The sequence below is a fragment of the Chelonia mydas genome, chromosome 7 (assembly GCF_015237465.2).
Source record: "Chelonia mydas isolate rCheMyd1 chromosome 7, rCheMyd1.pri.v2, whole genome shotgun sequence".
Lineage (NCBI taxonomy): Eukaryota > Metazoa > Chordata > Testudines > Cheloniidae > Chelonia > Chelonia mydas.
In genome coordinates, this window is record NC_057853.1 from 120,036,880 (window position 1) to 120,054,017 (window position 17,138).

The 17,138-nt window shown below is 50.4% G+C and overlaps 1 protein-coding gene across 3 annotated transcripts in view; it reads left to right on the top strand.

Annotated features, from left to right (window-relative positions):
- Positions 1 to 17,138, top strand: part of SEMA4G (semaphorin 4G) — a 106,539-nt gene that overhangs the window by 39,903 nt on the left and 49,498 nt on the right. For all 3 annotated transcript variants that reach the window (XM_037904866.2, XM_043551660.1, XM_043551661.1), the window contains exon 2: positions 3,915 to 4,158. In XM_037904866.2, the coding sequence (XP_037760794.1) occupies positions 4,038 to 4,158 (121 nt within the window). In that variant the 5' untranslated portion in view covers positions 3,915 to 4,037. The remainder of the gene's footprint in view (positions 1 to 3,914; positions 4,159 to 17,138) is intronic.

Here is a 17,138-nt window from a genome sequence, read left to right on the forward strand (position 1 = left end):
TGGTTTGGCTTAACGATAGCAGCGTGTTCAGTTAACGACGGCTGCGTTGCATGTCATGAATCAGGGGCATTGCACCTTCAACGCCATGGTGTGGCTGTGATCACAACTTGCTGTCCTGGAAACGAGCTAAAATTGTCCAAGGGGTTTTCCCTGGTGACCTTGCCTCACCATGCACAGATGCAGTTGGGGGCTGGTGCAGGAGTCTGGGACCACCTGCGTTCTCTTGCAGTGACCTCCCCAGAACCTTAGGCAAGTAGCTCTGCCTCTAATGATACATATATATACTGTAGATAGATAATAAGACAGAAAATAGCATATTGCCTCCATAAAAATCCCTGGTGTGTCCAGATCTTGGATACTGCATGCAGATCTGGTTGCCACATCTCAAAAAAGGTATTTTAGAATTTGAAAAGTTACAGAGAAAGGCAACAAATATGGTTAGGGGAATGGAAGAGCTTCCACTGGGACTGTTCAGCAGGGCCGGCTCCAGGCACCAGCAAAGGAAGCAGGTGTCTGAGGCGGCCAATAGAAAGGGGCGCACTCCTTGCGTTATTGGGGTGGCACGTCCGGGTCTTCCATTCCCTCTCTTCCTCTTCAGCGGCAATTCGGCATCAGCTCAATCGGGTTTTTCTTTTTTCTTTTTTTCTTCGCCACTTGGGGCGGCAAAAAAGCTGGAGCCGGCCCTGCTGTTCAGCTTGGAAAAGAGATGACTTATGGGGGATATGACAGAGGTCTATAAAATCATGACTGGCGTGGAGAAAGTGAATTGGGAAGTGTTATTTACTCTTTCCCATAACATACAAACCAATAAAACTAACAGGCAACAGATTTAAAACAAACACAAGGAAGTATTTCTTCACACAGGGCACAGTCAACCTGTGGAACTCTTTGCCGGAGGATGTTGTGAAGGCCAAAAATATAACAGGGTTCAAAAAAGAACTAGATAAGTTCATGGAGGACAGGTCCATCAATGGCTATGAGCCAGGCTGGGCAGGGATGGTGTCCCTAGCCTCTGTTTGCCAGAAGCTGGGAGTGGGCGACAGGGGATGGATCCCTTGAAGTTGCCCTGTCCTGTTCATTCCCTCTGGGGCCCCTGGCATTGGCTACTGTTGGAAGACAGGATACTGGGCTAGATGGATCTTTGGTCTGACCCAGTCTGGCTGTTCTTATGTTCTTACATAATTCTTTCTTGCCCCCATTTGTAATTGGTTATTAGTGTTATCCGTTACCCATCTCCATAGTGTCTGAGTGCCTCCTGAGCAGTTAAAAAGAGACAGCACCCAAACTCTGTCTGTTCCTTCCCTGCCTGTAGAAGCAGTTTGGTTGGTTCCCAGGGTCTCCTGTCTGGGGTTAGCGGGTGGGTGGCATATGGAAAACACTTTCAGGGACAGTTAACTCTAAGAAGCGGGTGAGGCTTTTAGTCAGGGAGGTCTCTTGCAAGGGCGAATGAAAGCCCTGAAGTTGTCCAGTCCCTGGGACCGTTCTCCCTGCTGCCCTTCTCCCCCACACCCCCGCTGGCGTTGTCATTGTTCCTGTAGCTCAGAGCTGACCGAGGAGATTGTAGTGGTAGAGGATGTGCCGATCTCCCTGGGAACCGGGGCCAATTGCATGGAGGGATAGATAGACCTTGAACTGGAATCTATTGTGGGTTCAAATTGGTAATCGCAGTACACTGGAGGGGTGACTCCACCTAGGTTGCTGTCTGAAGCATGAATTCTCTAATGCTCCTCAGCTTAGATAGGTCCAAAGGTTAGTAATAAATGCATTGCATCTTCTAAAAACCCAGACCCGGGATCAGGCTTCATGACATCATGCAGCAGGGAGTTCCGCAGGCTGCCCGCTCCCTCAAGTATTTCCTCTTGGATTTTTTTGGCTTTAATTTGGTCCTAGATTAGCTTGTTCTTTCAGGTGGGGCAGGTTAGTACGGTAGGAAAACAAAAAACTAGCCAAAACGAGACTGAAATATTGGCCCTAAATGCCCAATGCATTCCATAGGACTCTGTGCTGGACGCAGAGTGCAAATAGGGACTCTGGTACCACAAGGATGGCTGGAAGTCCCACTTCTTCTTTTTAATTATATTTATTACCTTGATTATTTCAAATGAAGTGCTCGGATTGCAAGGTATAATAAAACACGAAGGATCCTCTCCTTCTCAAATTCATTGCAGTGTTAAATGTGACGTGTTTGTGCATCTTAGCATCTTGCATACAAAAATCTGGGGGAGCAGGGATAAATCAGTTTATTCCCACGCCACCTCTTCCGGAAATGGCTGCACCCAAGCCTTTCAGACGCTGTAGTTATGATGCAGATAGAATGAGTAACTGAGCCGTTACCCAGCTGCACGGCATCTTCCGATTTCTGTAATACGTGGCCCACCGTTTGCCTGTGGGAGAATGTAGCGATGTAGATCTTTTTGCGTTTGGATTTAATGAGGATAGCAGGCTTCTGGGGTTTGGTAAGGTGCCATTTCTATATGAATGTCTTTCCCACAGGCTGTGCATGTTTATTAAATGTAGCAAATTAATACCGTTGAAAGAGGAGAACCTATCAGAACAGAATCCCTAGCCAGAGGGAGTGATGTGTAGTGACTAGTGCAGGCGACGCTCAGAACTCCTGGGTTTCTATACTTACCTCTGCCACTGACTCATTCTGTGTCTTGGAGTAAATTGCGTCCCCTCTCTTTGCCTCAGTTTCCCCATCTATCAGCAGGGGATAATACTTCTCATAAACAAATTAGGGAAATGCAACCTAGATGGAGCTACTATAGGGTGGGTGCAGAACTGGTTGGAAAATTGTTCCCAGAGAGTAGTTATCAGTGGTTCACAGTCATACTGGAAGGGCATAACGAGTGGGGTCCCGCACGGATCAGTTCTGTGTCCGGCTCAGTTCAATAGCTTCATCAGTGACTTAGATAATGGCGTAGAGAGTACACTTATAAAGTTTGCAGATGATACCAAGCTGGAGGGGGTTGCAAGTGCTTTGGAGGACAGGATTAAAATTCAAGATGATCTGGACAAACTGGAGAAATGGTCTGAAGTAAATAGGATGAAAATTCAATAAGGACAAATGCAAAGTACTCCACGTAGGAAGGAACAATCAGTTGCACACAAATGGGAAATGACGGCCTAGGAAGGAGTGCTGCGGAAAGGGATCTGGGGGTCATAGTGGATCACAAGCTAAATATGAGTCAACAGTGTAACACTGTTGCAAAAAAAGTGAACATCATTCTGGGCTGTATTAGCAGGAACGCTGTAAGCAAGACACGAGAAGTAATTCTTCTGCTCTACTCTGTGCTGTTTAGGCCTCAACTGGAGTATTGTGTCCAGCTCTGGGCGCCACATGGCAGGAAAGATGTGGACAAATTGGAGAAAGCCCAGAGAAGAGCAACACAAATGATTAAAAGTCTAGAAAACATGACCTATGAGGGAAGATTGAAAAAGCTGGGTTAGTTTAGTCTGGAGAAGAGACGACTGAGAGGGGACATGAGAACAGTTTTCAAGCACATAAAAGGTTGTTACAAGGAGGAGGGAGAAAAATTGTTCTTCTTAACCGCTGAGGCTAGGACAAGAAGCAATGGGCTTAAATTGCAGTGAAGGTGGTTTAGGTTGTTCATTAGGAAAAACTTCCTAACTGTCAGGGGGGTGAAGCACTGGAATAAATTGCCCAGGGAGTTTGTGGAATCTTCATCGTTGGAGATTTTTAAGAGCAGGTTGGACAAACACCTGCCAGGGATGGTCTAGATAATAGCATGAGTGCAGGGGCTGGACTAGGTGACCTCTCAAGGTCCCTTCCGGTTCTATGATTCCCTGTCTCATGGGGCTGTTGTGAAGCGTAATGTTTGGGGAAGTGCTTTGAGATCCTCAGGTGAAAGGACCGGCGTGTTCCACTCCTCAACTTCTCCTCTGTATTTCAGGAGCACGATCGTGGTTTGCCGTGAGACACGCAGGAGCCGGCGGGGCGATCTCTGTGAGCTGGGCCCCCATCCACTGCCAAAGAGTTTGTGTCGGCAGAGCAGCGACCTCGGTCACCTGGGAAGATGAGAAGCCGTATGGCCTGTTACCTCTTGGTCCTGTTGGCGGCCGCGACAACGGGCTACCCCTCTCGACGATCCGCCGTGGATTTGGACGCCACCCCAAGGATGACGATCTCCAATAACGGTAAAGAAGCCCGGTTTGACTCCTGCCCCGGGAGTGGTAGGCCTTCTTGGGGCTTGCGGGGGGGGAGAACCTGCTCGGAGAGCCATCAGCCTGCCCTGCATGCTGTCTGGGGGCTGCTGCCAATTGCTACATGCCAGATCGGAGCTGTCAGCACGGCAGCATCTGCCTGGCCGATGACATCAGTATCTCCGCTTTCCCAGGCTGCCGTGGCACAAGGACATATGGCCGCAGCCGCTTGAGCACGGAGGCTCTTAGGCGAGGCTGCCTGTTCCTGGCTGCCTCTGCTCAGCCCCCGGCTGCTAGAGCTTCCCCGAGCAATTGCGTTAGACTGACCTTCCCTATGACATCCCCACCTGCTTCCTTCCCGGGGGCTTGAAGGGAGGATTTTGTCTCCTCTGCAGAGGGGCTGGCCTGGGGTCCACCCACCATCCCACGTAAACCCCAATTCAGCTCATAAGGTGGAGCGTGAACCTTGTCCTGGCCCCTCTGCCTAGGGGTGAATTCTGCCTGTGGTGAGCTGGAGGGTGGTCAGATAGGTTGTCGCAGGCCCACCATGGCATGGCTTTCTTGGCAGGACTGGTTTATCCAGCCTCCTGCATCATCTGCCCCCAGCCCGTGGACTGACTCCTGGTTGCACAGTCGGAAAGGAGTGGGAGTCTTGCAGTTATCTTGGATAGACAGAAGAAGGCTTGGCCTTTGCCCTGCGGGCTGGCTTGGTGACATCTCATCTGAGATGCTGCTAAATACTTCACGACAGTTTGGAAGTGAAGCTGAGGCAAGAGTCTCTACCTTACAGGGATGATGCGAGGTCTGATTAATTAGCTAACATTTGCACAGCGTTAATTTAAAGGCTAATGGAGCAAGGAGAATTCAATTCTCATGGAAAAATAAAACCTTCAATTAACTGCAGCAATTTCTTTGCAACGGAAAAGGGTTGACTGAAATATCCCTGCAGAATGCTCAGGAGAAGCCGAGAACTTGGTTAAAAGTTCATGCTTGAGATGAGTAGGAGGTGTCCCATGAGTGCCGTGTGGGCTAGCGAGTTTAGCTCAGGGCTCGGAGCCAAGAGGTTGGTCCCAGCTTTTTCACACATCTACCGCTGAGGGTGTAACTGCTTTGAAAACCAGAGAGATGTTTATAAACCTTTAGCCACAAAACAGTTCGGGGTCATTGTTCCATTTTACATAAGAACGGCACCACTGGGTCAGGCCAATGGTCCGTCTAGCCCACTACATGAGAACAACCAGACTGGGTCAGACCAAAGGTCCATCCAGCCCAGCACCCTGTCCTCTGACCGTGCCCAGTGCCAGGTGCCCCAGAGGGAACTAACAGAGTTGGCAATCATCACGGGATCTATCCCCCTTTGCCCATTCCCAGCTTCTGGCAAACAGAGGCTAGGGACACCATCCCCACCCATTCTGGCTAATAGCCATTGATGGACCTATCCTCCATGAACTTAGCTCGTTCTTTTTTGAACCCAGTTATGGTTTTGGCCTCACAACATCCCCTGGCAAGGAGTTCCACAGGTTGACTGGACGTTGTGTGAAGTAATACTTCCTTTGTTTGTTTTAAACTTGTTGCCTATTAGTTTTATTGAGTGACCCCTGGTTCTTGTGTTATGTGAAGGGGTAAATAACACTTCCCCATACGCTTTCTCCACACCCGGCATGATTTTACAGACCTCTCTCATATCCCCCCTCAGTTGTCTCTTTTCCAAGCTGAAAAGTCGCAGTCTCATTAATCTCTCCTAATATAGAAGTTGTTCCATCCCCCTACTCATTTTTGTTGCCCTTCTCTGTACTTTTTCCAATTCTCACATACCTTTCTTGAGAGGGGGTGACCAGATCTGCACACGGTATTCAGGATGTGGGTGTACCATGGATTTATATAGTGGCAATTCGATATTTTTCTGTTTTATTATCTATCCCTTTTCTAATGGTTCCCAACATTCTGGTCGCTTTTTCGACGGCCGCTGCACATTGAGTGGATGTTTTCAGAGAACTCTCCACAATGACTCCAAGGTCTCTTTCTTGAGCGGTAACAGCTATTTTAGATCCCATCGTTTTATATGTGTAGTTGGGATTATGTTTTCCAACGTGCATTACTTTGCATTTATCAACATTGAATTTCATCTGCCATTTTGTTGCCCAGTTTTGTGAGTTCCTTTTGTAACTCTTCCCAGTCAACTTCGGACTTAACTATTTTGAGTAATTTTGTATTGTCTGCAAACTTTGCCACTTCACGGTTTACCGCTTGTTCCAGATCATTTATGAACATGGTGAACAGTGCTGGTCCCAGTAAAGGTCCCTGGCGGGCCTTGCTATTTACCTCTCTCCATTCTGAAAAGTGACCATTTATTCTTACCCTTTGTCTCCTGTCTTTTAACTAGTTACTGATCCATGAGAGGACCTTCCTTTTTATCCCATGACTGCTTACTTTGCTTAAAAGCCTTTGGTGAGGGACCTTGCCAAAAGCTTTCTGAAAGTCCAGGTACACTATATCCATTGGATCCCCCTTGTCCACATGCTTGTCGACCCCCTCAAAGAATTCTAGTGGATTGGTGAGGCGTAAGTTCCCTTTACAAAAGCCATGTTGGCTCTTCCCCAGCATATTGTGTTCATCTCTGTGTGTGAGAATTCTGTTCTTTATTATAGTTTCAACCAACTTGCCTGATACTGAAGTTAGGCTCCCTGGCCTGTAATTGCCAGGATCGCCTCTGGAGCCTTTTTAAAAAATCAGTGTTACATTAAAAAGAACAGAGGACTTATGGCATCTTAGAGACTAACAAATTTATTAGAGCATAAGCTTTCGTGGGCTACAGCTTACTTCATCGGATGCATAGAATGGAACATATAGTAAGAAGATATATATATATATATATATATACATACAGGTTTCAGAGTAGCAGCCATGTTAGTCTGTATTCGCAAAAAGAAAAGGAGTACTTGTGGCACCTTAGAGACTAACCAATTTCTTTGAGCATAAGCTTTCGTGAGCTACAGCTCACTTCATCGGATGCATTCAGTGGAAAATACAGTGAGGAGATTTATATACACACAGAACATGAAACAATGGGTGTTACCATACACACTGTAAGGAGAGTGATCACTTAAGATGAGCTATTACCAGCAGGAGAGTGGGGGGGGAAAACCTTTTGTAGTGATAATCAAGGTGGGCCATTTCCAGCAGTTAACTGGAACGTCCCCCCCCCCACACACACACACACACTGCTCCTCCAACGTTCCTGTTAACTGCTGGAAATGGCCCACCTTGATTATCACTACAAAAGGTTTTCTCTTCCCCCGCCCCCGCTCGTAATAGCTCATCTTAAGTGATCACTCTCCTTACAGTGTATATGGTAATACCCATTTTTTCATGTTCTGTGTGTATATAAATCTCCCCACTGTATTTTCCACAGTATGCATCCGATGAAGTGAGCTGTAGCTCACGAAAGCTTATGCTCAAATAAATTGGTTAGTCTCTAAGGTGCCACTAGTCCTCCTTTTCTATATACATACAGAGAACATGAAAAGGTGGATAAGAGGCAAATTAATTAAGATGAGCTATTATCAGGAGGAGAAAAAAACTTTTGTAGTGCTAATCAAGATGGCCCATTTAGACAGTTGACAAGAAGGTGTGAGGATACTTAACACGAAGAAATAGATTCAATATGTGTAATGACCCAGCCACTCAAAGTCTCTATTCAAACCCAGGTTAATGGTATCTAGTTTGCATATTAATTCAAGCTCAGCAGTTTCTTGTTGGAGTCTGTTTTTGAAGCTTTTCTGTTGCAAAATTGTCACCCTTAAGTCTTTTACTGAGTGGCCAGAGAGGTTGAAGTGTTCTCCTACCCGTTTTTGAATGTTATGATTCCTGATGTCAGATTTGTGTCCATTTATTCTTTTACGCAGAGACTGTCCGGTTTGGTCAATGTACATGGCAGAGGGGCATTGCTGGCACATGATGGCAGATATCACATTGGTAGATGTGCAGGTGAATGAGCCCCTGATAGCCTGGCTAATGTGATTAGGTCCTATGATGGTGTCACTTGAATAAATATGTGGACAGAGTTGGCATCGGGCTTTGTTGCAAGGATAGGTTCGTAGGTTAGTGTTTTTGTTGTGTGGTGTGTGGTTGCTGGTGAGTATTTGCTTCAGGTTGGGGGGCTGTCTGTAAGCGAGGACTGGTCTGTCTCCCAAGATCTGTGAGAGTGAGGGATCATTTTTCAGGATAGGTTGTAGATCTCTGATGATGCGCTGGAGAGGTTTTAGTTGGGGGCTGAAGGTGACAGCTAGTGGCGTTCTGTTATTTTCTTTGTTGGGCCTGTCCTGTAGTAGGCGACTTCTGGGTACTCTTCTGGCTCTGTCAATCTGTTTTTTCACTTCAGCAGGTGGGTACTGTAGTTTTAAGAATGCTTGATAGAGATCTTTTAGGTGTTTGTCTGAGGGATTGGAGCAAATGCGGTTGTATCTTAGAGCTTGGATGTAGACAATGGATCGTGTGGTATGTCCTGGATGGAAGCTGGAGGCATGTAGGTAAGTATAGCGGTCAGCAGGTTTCTAGTATAGGGTGGTGTTCGTGTGACCGTTGCTTATTAACACTGTAGTGTCCAGGAAATGGACCGCTTGTTGGTCTAGGCTGAGGTTGATGGTGGGATGGAAATTGCTGAAATCATGGTGGAATTCCTCAAGGGCTTCTTTTCCATGGGTCCAGACAATGAGGATGTCATCAATATAGTGCAAGTAGAGTAGGGGCATTAGGGGACGAGAGCTGAGGAAGCGTTGTTCTAAGTCAGCCATAAAAATGTTGGCATACTGTGGGGCCATGTGGGTACCCACAGCAGTGCGGCTGACTTGAAGGTATAAGTTGTCTCCAAATGTGAAATAGTTGTGGATGAGGACAAAGTCACAAAGTTCAGCCACCAGGTTAGCTGTGACATTATCGGGGATAGTGTTCCTGACGGCTTGTTGTCCATCTTTGTGTGGAATGTTGGTGTAGGGGGCTTCTACATCCATAGTGGCCAGGATGGTGTTTTCTGGAAGATCACCGATGGATTGTAGTTTCCTCAGGAAGTCAGTGGTGTCTCGAAGACAGCTAGGAGTGCTTGTAGTGTAGGGCCTGAGGAGGGAGTCTACATTGCCAGACAATCCTGCTGTCAGGGTGCCAATTCCTGAGATGATGGGGCGTCCAGGATTTCCAGGTTTATGGATCTTGGGTAGCAAATAGAATACCCCTGCTCGGGGTTCTAGGCATGTGTCTACACAGATCTGTTCCTGTGCTTTTTCAGGGAGTTTCTTGAGCAGATGGTGTAGTTTCTATTGGTAACCCTCAGTGGGATCAGAGGATAATGGCCTGTAGAATGTGAATTTCGAGAGCTGCCGAGCAGCCTCTTGTTCATATTCCAACTTATTCATGATGATGACAGCACCTCCTTTGTCAGCCTTTGTGATTATGATGTCAGAGTTGTTCCTGAGGCTGTGGATGGCAGTGTGTTCAGCACGGCTGAGGTTATGGGGCAAGTGGTGCTGCTTTTCCACAATTTCAGCCCATGCATGTCGGCGGAAGCACTCAATGTAGAAGTCCAGTCTGCTGTTTCAACCGTCAGGAGGAGTCTAAAGGGGCCATCTTGATTATCACTACAAAAGTTTTTTTTTCTCCCGCTGATAATAGCTCATCTTAATTAATTAGCCTCTTACTCCACCGTTTCATGTTCTCTGTGTGTATATATATATCTTCGTACTATATGTTCCATTCTATGCATCTCATGAAGTGGGCTGTAGCTCACGAAAGCTTATGCTCAAATAAATTGGTTAGTCTCTACGGTGCCACAAGTCCTCCTGTTCTTTTTGCAGATACAGACTAACACGGCGGCTACTCTGAAACCAGTGCTACATTAGCTACCCTCCAGTTATCTGATACAGAGGCTGATTTAAGCAATAGGTTACGTACCCCTGTTAGTAGGTCTGCAATTTCATATTAGAGTTCCTTCCAACCTTGGGGGTGAATCCCATCTGGTCGGGGTGTCTTAAATTACACGGTAATTCCAGTTTGTTCCAAAATCTGCTCTGTTGACACCTGAATCTGGGACAGTTGTTCCGATTTGTCACCAAAAAAGAAGGACTCAGGTATGGGAATCTCCCTCCTCTCCTCAGCCGTCAAGAATGATGCAGAGAATTCATTTAGCTTCTCTGCCACGGCCTTGTCTTCCCCGAGTGCTTTTTGGCACCCCGGCTGTGCAGTGGGCCTAATGACTGTTTGGCAGGCTTCTTGCTTCAGATGTACTTTAAAAAATCTGCTCTTAGTTGTGTTCGTTGCTCTTCTATTCTTTTTGGGCCTGCCGAATTATACTTTTACACTTGACTTGCCAGAGTTTAGGGTCCTTTCTGTTTTCATCAGTAGGATTTTGACTTCCCGTTTTGAAAGGATGTCCTTTTGCCTCTTTTACTCTGTTTTGCTAGGAGGGCGGTTTTTTGGCCCTCTCACCGTTTTTTGTTTTTCTTCGGGGGAGCCTCTGTTATCGTGATGTTTTAAAAGTTTCCAAAAATGTATTGATGGGGCACAGAGAGGGGAAAGGAGTAGCCCAAGATCACCCCCAAGAGCCTGAGCCACTACACACTAAAATCCTTCACCTCTTCCTGCAGGAGGGGAAGTTGCGGGTCGGGGGAGGGCTCCCTTCTTGTGCTGCTTTTTCGAAAAGAAAATCCGAATGCGTTATTTCTTAACAAGGCTTCAGCCAAAGTGGGCTGGGCCCCGCCCTCCAGGAGCACATGGTTTGCTAGATGATGGCGGGGCGCGAGAACGTGCAGGGCTGAAGAATAATTTCTGTGCATGCTTAGTGGGTATCGGTGGAGCTTTTGAGCAGAGCCTGGACGAGCTCCCTCCCCCTTCGATCATCTGTGCGCTTTGCCTGCCTGGGTTGAGCTGCTGCTGGGACACCTGGCGCGATTCGGGGCGATAACTCTTACGGCTCCACGCAGCAGAGTCCTTCCTGGCCAGAGCCCAGGACATCCAGGAGAGCTGACGAAAAGCCCATGCACCCCAAAGAGCAAGAAATGCTGGGGTTACCTGCAGTCCTACCTTTGAAAAGAAATCCTAGGAAATGAAATGCCAAAAACTTTGCTAAGGTGGCCCTGGTAGGGTTGCCGGGTGACCGGTTTTCGACCGGAAAGCCTGGTCGAAAAGGGGACCTGACAATGTCCGGTCAGATCTACTGACCGGGCACCCAAAGTCTGCTTACTTTGGCCCCGTTGCGCACGCTAGCAGTTTGATGTTGTTCCTCCGTCAGCCGAGGGCACGTCTACGCTGCGGTTCCCAGCCCGGGCAGACAGACTTGCACCAGCTCCGCTCTGCTCAAAATAGCCGGGGCACCGTTGCAGCAGGGGGGCCGGCTCAGGCTAGCTACCCAAGCTCGGGCTGATTGGAACTTGGGTGGCCATCCCAAGCCGCAGCCCGTGCTGCAGCATCCACGCTGCTGGTTTTGAGCGCGCTGGCTCGGGCCGAGCGCATGCGAGGAATTGCGGCCCCCATAGAGGCCCTGAGCTGACAGGCCTGTGTCCCTTGCACCTGGCAGTCGAGGCTCATGCTTCGACGCGTGGAATCAGCTGGCGACATCGTTAAAAGTGGTGGCCCAGGGTCGCCTGTGTGTTGTTTCTTTCCAGCTAGCTGGGCTTTAGCATGTTCCTCACTCATCTAGCCTGCTGATTTGATTGCAACCCCCCCCCCCCCGCCCCCCTCCGAGGTTCAGGGAGCTGGGCTGCTGTAGGAACCATAATGCTTTCGCGGGCTGCCGCTTAGCTCTGCAGCCGTGGTGTCGCGTGCCCTGGATCGCCCAGCGTGGGTTTGCAAAGGAAGTTGCAGCTACAGACCTAGCGGAGCAGGGAGGCCCGGGGCGGGAGGAGAGAAACGAGCCGGTTTGCCTTTTCACTTGATGATGACTGTCAGCTTGTGTGGGATCCGCCTGGTGGGTCACAGATGAGGAAGTTAAGTGGCTGTGGCTGGTGTCTGAGCGACGGGCTCTAGCAGCTGGGCGAGCGTCCCGCCATGGCACGGAGACAGCGCGGGCACGTCGCACGCATTAAGAGAGATTGGCAATTAATAGTGTTCGAATGGCGCTCTGGAGGCTTTTCAAATAAGCCCAACACACCAGGTGATTAAAATCCACTTAGCGCGGGCCTGTCCGCCCAGCAGAGCCCGTATTGTGCTTTCATGATCTGGGTGCAAGCTTGCAGCCATGGACGGTGCTTGGGATTCGCCGTGGCTCTTTGGAGCTTTGGCGGGTGTTCCTGCCTATGTGTGTTGTGTTCACAGGTATCGTTGGGCAGTATAGCCTAGTGGGGAGGGACTCAGGAGACCTGAGTACTATTCCTGGCTCTGCCATTGGCCTGTTGGGTAGTCGCGGGCAAGTCACTGTACCTCTCTGTGCCTCAGTTTCCCCATCTGTGAAATGGGGATAATGCCCCCAACTTCCTTTGTAAAGCGCTTTGAGATCTGACGAGAGACAGCTCTATAAGAGCTAGGAATTCTTCTTATTAGACAGTCACCTCCATCGCCTAGGCTTGGAGCAGACAGGCGGGTGTGGGCATGAATTAGCGAGCGGATTCTGGGCGCTCGCCTCACGTCTGAAAGATTGTTCCAAGCGTCCCCACTCTGTTTGGATTGTTCGTCTCTGTACGTGGCTCTCAATCCACCCCACCCTCCCAGTGAGGTTTGGGAAACCGGAACGCACTTGTTTTTCTTCGCTGAGTCAGATTGTCTTAGGGTGACCAGATGTCCCGATTTTATAGGGATGGCCCAGATATTCTGGGCTTTTTCTTATATAGGTTCCTATTACCCCACCCCATCCCGATTTTTCTCACTTTCTATCTGGTCACCCTAAGCTGTCTAGAGATCTCTGTACCTGCCACAACCCCGAGCAATTGACAAAATAAGGACGTTTCCTTCCCAGGGAAGTGCGTGGGGGTGCGTGTGTTTTGGGGTCACTTTTTATTGGAGTAGCATCTAGAGGCCCCCCTGGAGTGTACAGACCAGAATCCAGATATTCCTGGAGCCCCTTTGCCAGTTGGCTGTAAGACAAGGGGAGGGGATGTGACTTGTCCACTCAGGATCACCCAGCAGGTCAGTAGCAAAGCTGGGACTGGAATTCAGGTCTGGGTCCAGTGACCTAGCCACTAGGCTACGCTGCCTCTCGCTGCACAGCGCGGCCCTTCAGTTTTCGGCTGTATTTGGCACTCCATGAAATGCAGAACCAGTGGGAGTGGCTGGAGCTAATCCTAGCGCAAGCTGCCCTCTTGTCGCTCTGGCCAAGCACCGCCGGCGTGATCAGCCGCCCGCCCTGCGATTCCAGGCCTGTTGAACACGGCCCGTGCCGCCCGCTGCCGTTCGCCCGTTTCGTTTGCAAAGGCTTTGCCCTGGGCCAGCGTGTCACGGCGCAGGTGACTGCTCTCCCCCCGCAAGGGATGGGTGCAGATAGCTGCGTGGAATCTCTTTCCTCTGAGGTCACTGTGTCCCCAGAATGTCACGTCTTCGTGTGAAGCATTGAGCACGTCTCTGGGTTTCCCCAGACCGCTGTGAGCCAGGGGACAAAGGGCTCTGGCTGCACACAGGAGCCAGGCGGGGTGGGGGAGGAAGGAGGTGGCTTGTTCCCGCACCATGAGACGGTGCGCCTAGATCTTCCTGGCCCGGCCATTCGCGGCCTCCTCTGCACGCTCTAAGCAGCGGTGAAACCGAGCCGGGGGACAACCTCCAGTAACTCTGGCACAGGGGGGGCTGTGCGCCGACACCCCGTCTCGCTGCACCAGCCGGTGCTGCACACTCCAGCAGGGGTCCCTGCGTCCCTTCCCCTTTTGAAGGCTTTTTGCGCGTGTGACCTGCAGGCTGGAGACAAGACATTAACTTCTAAAATAAAGGCCTGGCTTGGTGAACCACTGAGGACGGAGCCAGTCCAGCCCCTAGACATATGCATGCACACGACGTACGTGTGTATGTGTGTGTGTGTGTGTGTGTGTGTGACTCCTCCCATACACCCCCGGTGTGCACCTGGCATGCACGCACTGGGGGGAGAGAGACCACGGGAGGTGCTAAGATATTCTTCACACTTCGACAGAACAGCGTCTTAAGATGCAAATCTGCAAACCACGGGTGTGTGTCCCTGTGTCAATCTGAGGCCTGTGAATAGCGGTGCTTGTACAGAACACTTACGTGCAGAGTATAAACAGTTGGAGATCACACGTTCCCGAGAACCTGCTTGGGTTGGGGTGTTTTGAGCTCCCTGGCTCTGCCCTCTCCTGACAGCTGCAGGGGCCACACCGAGAGGGGAACAGTGCGGGGCAGGGCTGAAGCCACCTCATCTTACCTGATTTGGTTCCATCCCTGGTGATCTTTGGAATCCTAGAACCACTCCCCGAATCGGAGCACAAAAGTGAAATGGCTCCACACTGGCTTGGTGGCGTTTCATGACGGGCAGCTTTGTACCAGGGCGGCTCCTTACGCCCATACTGGGGCCTGGCTAGAAGTTGGAATAGCCCATAACTGTGGATTTGTGAGTTCATGGCCTCTTGGCCACCCAGGCATGTTCAGACCCTGTGGAATCCACAGAATCTCTCTTGAAACAGAAGTTCTGGGGATCAGGGACGTGGTCACTGGGGAGGAGAGAAATCCAGACCCGTATTGGTCCCTGTCTGGGGTTTTTCTCCGTAGAGCGTGTGGAGTGAGTGCTTCTTTCCCTGCCCTCTGGGTGCGGGGAGCCCGAGATCTGGGCAGAGGGGATGGCTCCTGAATGAGCTGGGTGGTCAGACAGGAGCATGGGGGCCATTCCAGGAGTACTGTGGGTGCAGCCCACGGCACAGCGAGATGCACCGTGCATCACTGGATCTCGCCCTGAAGTACAACAATGGCTGGGCACGTGGCCTGGATCAGAGAGGAGTTAAATTCCATCCGAACGAGGGAGCTGAGCCTGCTCTGTAGGCTCGGGAACGGTGTAACGAGGGCCTTGAAACAATAACGGGGTCCCGAGTCATCTTGGCGTGTTTCCTCTCGTCTCACAACTCTGTCTTTTGGAGCTAGGGCTTCTCTCCTCCATCTTGTTTGTTCTTCTAAGGTTCCCCGGGAATCCACCTCTTCTGCCAGGAGGGATCCCCCGGGGCTAGTCAGATCTCCCAAGGAGCTGTGTGATGAGTGCATGGTGCCCACACCTGCCCTCCAGGATCTCCCCGCCGAGGTGAGTAGCTCCAGGCAGCTTCCCCCCTCGCTCCCAGCTAGGAGCAGGAAGGCATGACGGCCCGGGGGACAGCTGGGCTCCCAGCAGGGAGCTATGCAGAGCTGATCCCTGGCTCTCAGCCCCCCCCCCGCCCCACCCCTCTTCTGTGGGTGGAAGCGCTTCTGGTGAGGACAGAAGGGTAGTGTGGACATCAGCCACCAAAATAATTACTGCATCGGCTGTTAATCGACCTAACAAAGCTTGAATTAAGCTTGTAGTGTAGACGTGCTCTGTGAAGCATAAGGAGTTGCACGGGTTGCAAGAGACCATTCAGAGTGAAGTGGGCGGTTAACACTCCTGCTGCCCCGGAACAAAGGAGAGTTAGTGTGATTCAGATTGTTGTGATGAGCTGGTAAACCAGCGTCGCAACTGAGTCCATGGCTTTTGGGGCCTGGCAGTTATGAATTTATGGGCTGGTCTACCCTAGAAAATTCCATCGACCCAGCCACGGTGCTCAGGGGTGTGAAAATCCATACCCCTGAGCGAAGCAGTTAAGCAGACCTAATTCCCAGCGCGGACAGCACTAGATCGACACAAGAATTCTTCCGTCATCCTGGCTCCCTCCTCTCGGGGAGGTGGATTGCCCAGGCTGCTGGGCGACCTTCCCCGAAACCCCGTTGGCGTAGGGAGCGTCTACACTAAGCACCGCAGCTGGGCCGCTGTCGCTTTTGAAGTGTGGATGAGGCCTGAGCCCCCGGGCTGGTCTTTTGAAGGTGCTGCCCAGGTTTCCTTTGAGGAGGAGGATGGAGAGGTTGGGGAGAGAGTGTGAAAAGTTACAGTCGCCCTTGTTCAGGTAAAAAACAGTCTACGTGTTTCTTGACGGTCAGGGGCCGCTGCACCCCACCCCCCTTCCTGCCTCCCTGAAGGTCTTGCCCCACTTCCTCCCTCTGAGGACAGCTCCATCTTGTAGCCACCAGCTTTCGACCCAGCTCTTTAGAGCTGCCCCTCGATGGTCACCAGCATCATCTGAAGCCCCTGTGCTGAGGGCCGAATGTGACAGTCTCTAAAAACAGCCCCTTGCAGCACCACAGCTCCCCACCTGGGCTGGCCCCCGTCACCTCTGCTCGCTAGAGCTGCTGAAAGGGCTCGTTTCAGGCGGGAAGCCCAAGGGGAGGTTTGCAGCTGCAGCCGGAGGGGAAGAGGCTTTCCAGCCCTGTGTTTGGCCAGGAGTCCCCCTGTGACGCATCTAAATGTGTTAACAAGCCATGACCCCATCAGGCAGCCTCCCCTGGGGATCAGGAAATACTGGTCTAGACTGAACATCTGGACGCTGTGGCTTATGCTGCAGATGTGACCCTCTTTATGGAACGTATCCCGTGTTAAATGCAGAGGGGGTCGATTCATAAATTCTGGTCCGGGAGACTCTGGGATAAATTCAGAGTAAATTCACTGAAGTCCGAATTGAGCGATACTGCGGGAAATTTGTAACAGATCAGAATCTGGGTTGCGGGGGGCCCTGCGTGTGCCTCAGGCACTGGAAATATAGCTGCCCTAACATGGATTCAGGGAAGAGGGAGAGAGAGAACGCATCGTTTGAGGAATAATAATCCTGGACTTCCCTGTAGGGTAGGTCTATACGTGCTTCCCTGCCGTGGGCCCCACAGCTGTTTCTGACTTTTGCCATGGAGTTCAGCTGTGCTGGGCAGAAGGATGGGTGGAAAGCAAGGCGCTTTCTATGAACGAGGGACCAGCGCAATCTGAGGTTCTGTAAACAAGAAGCATTGGA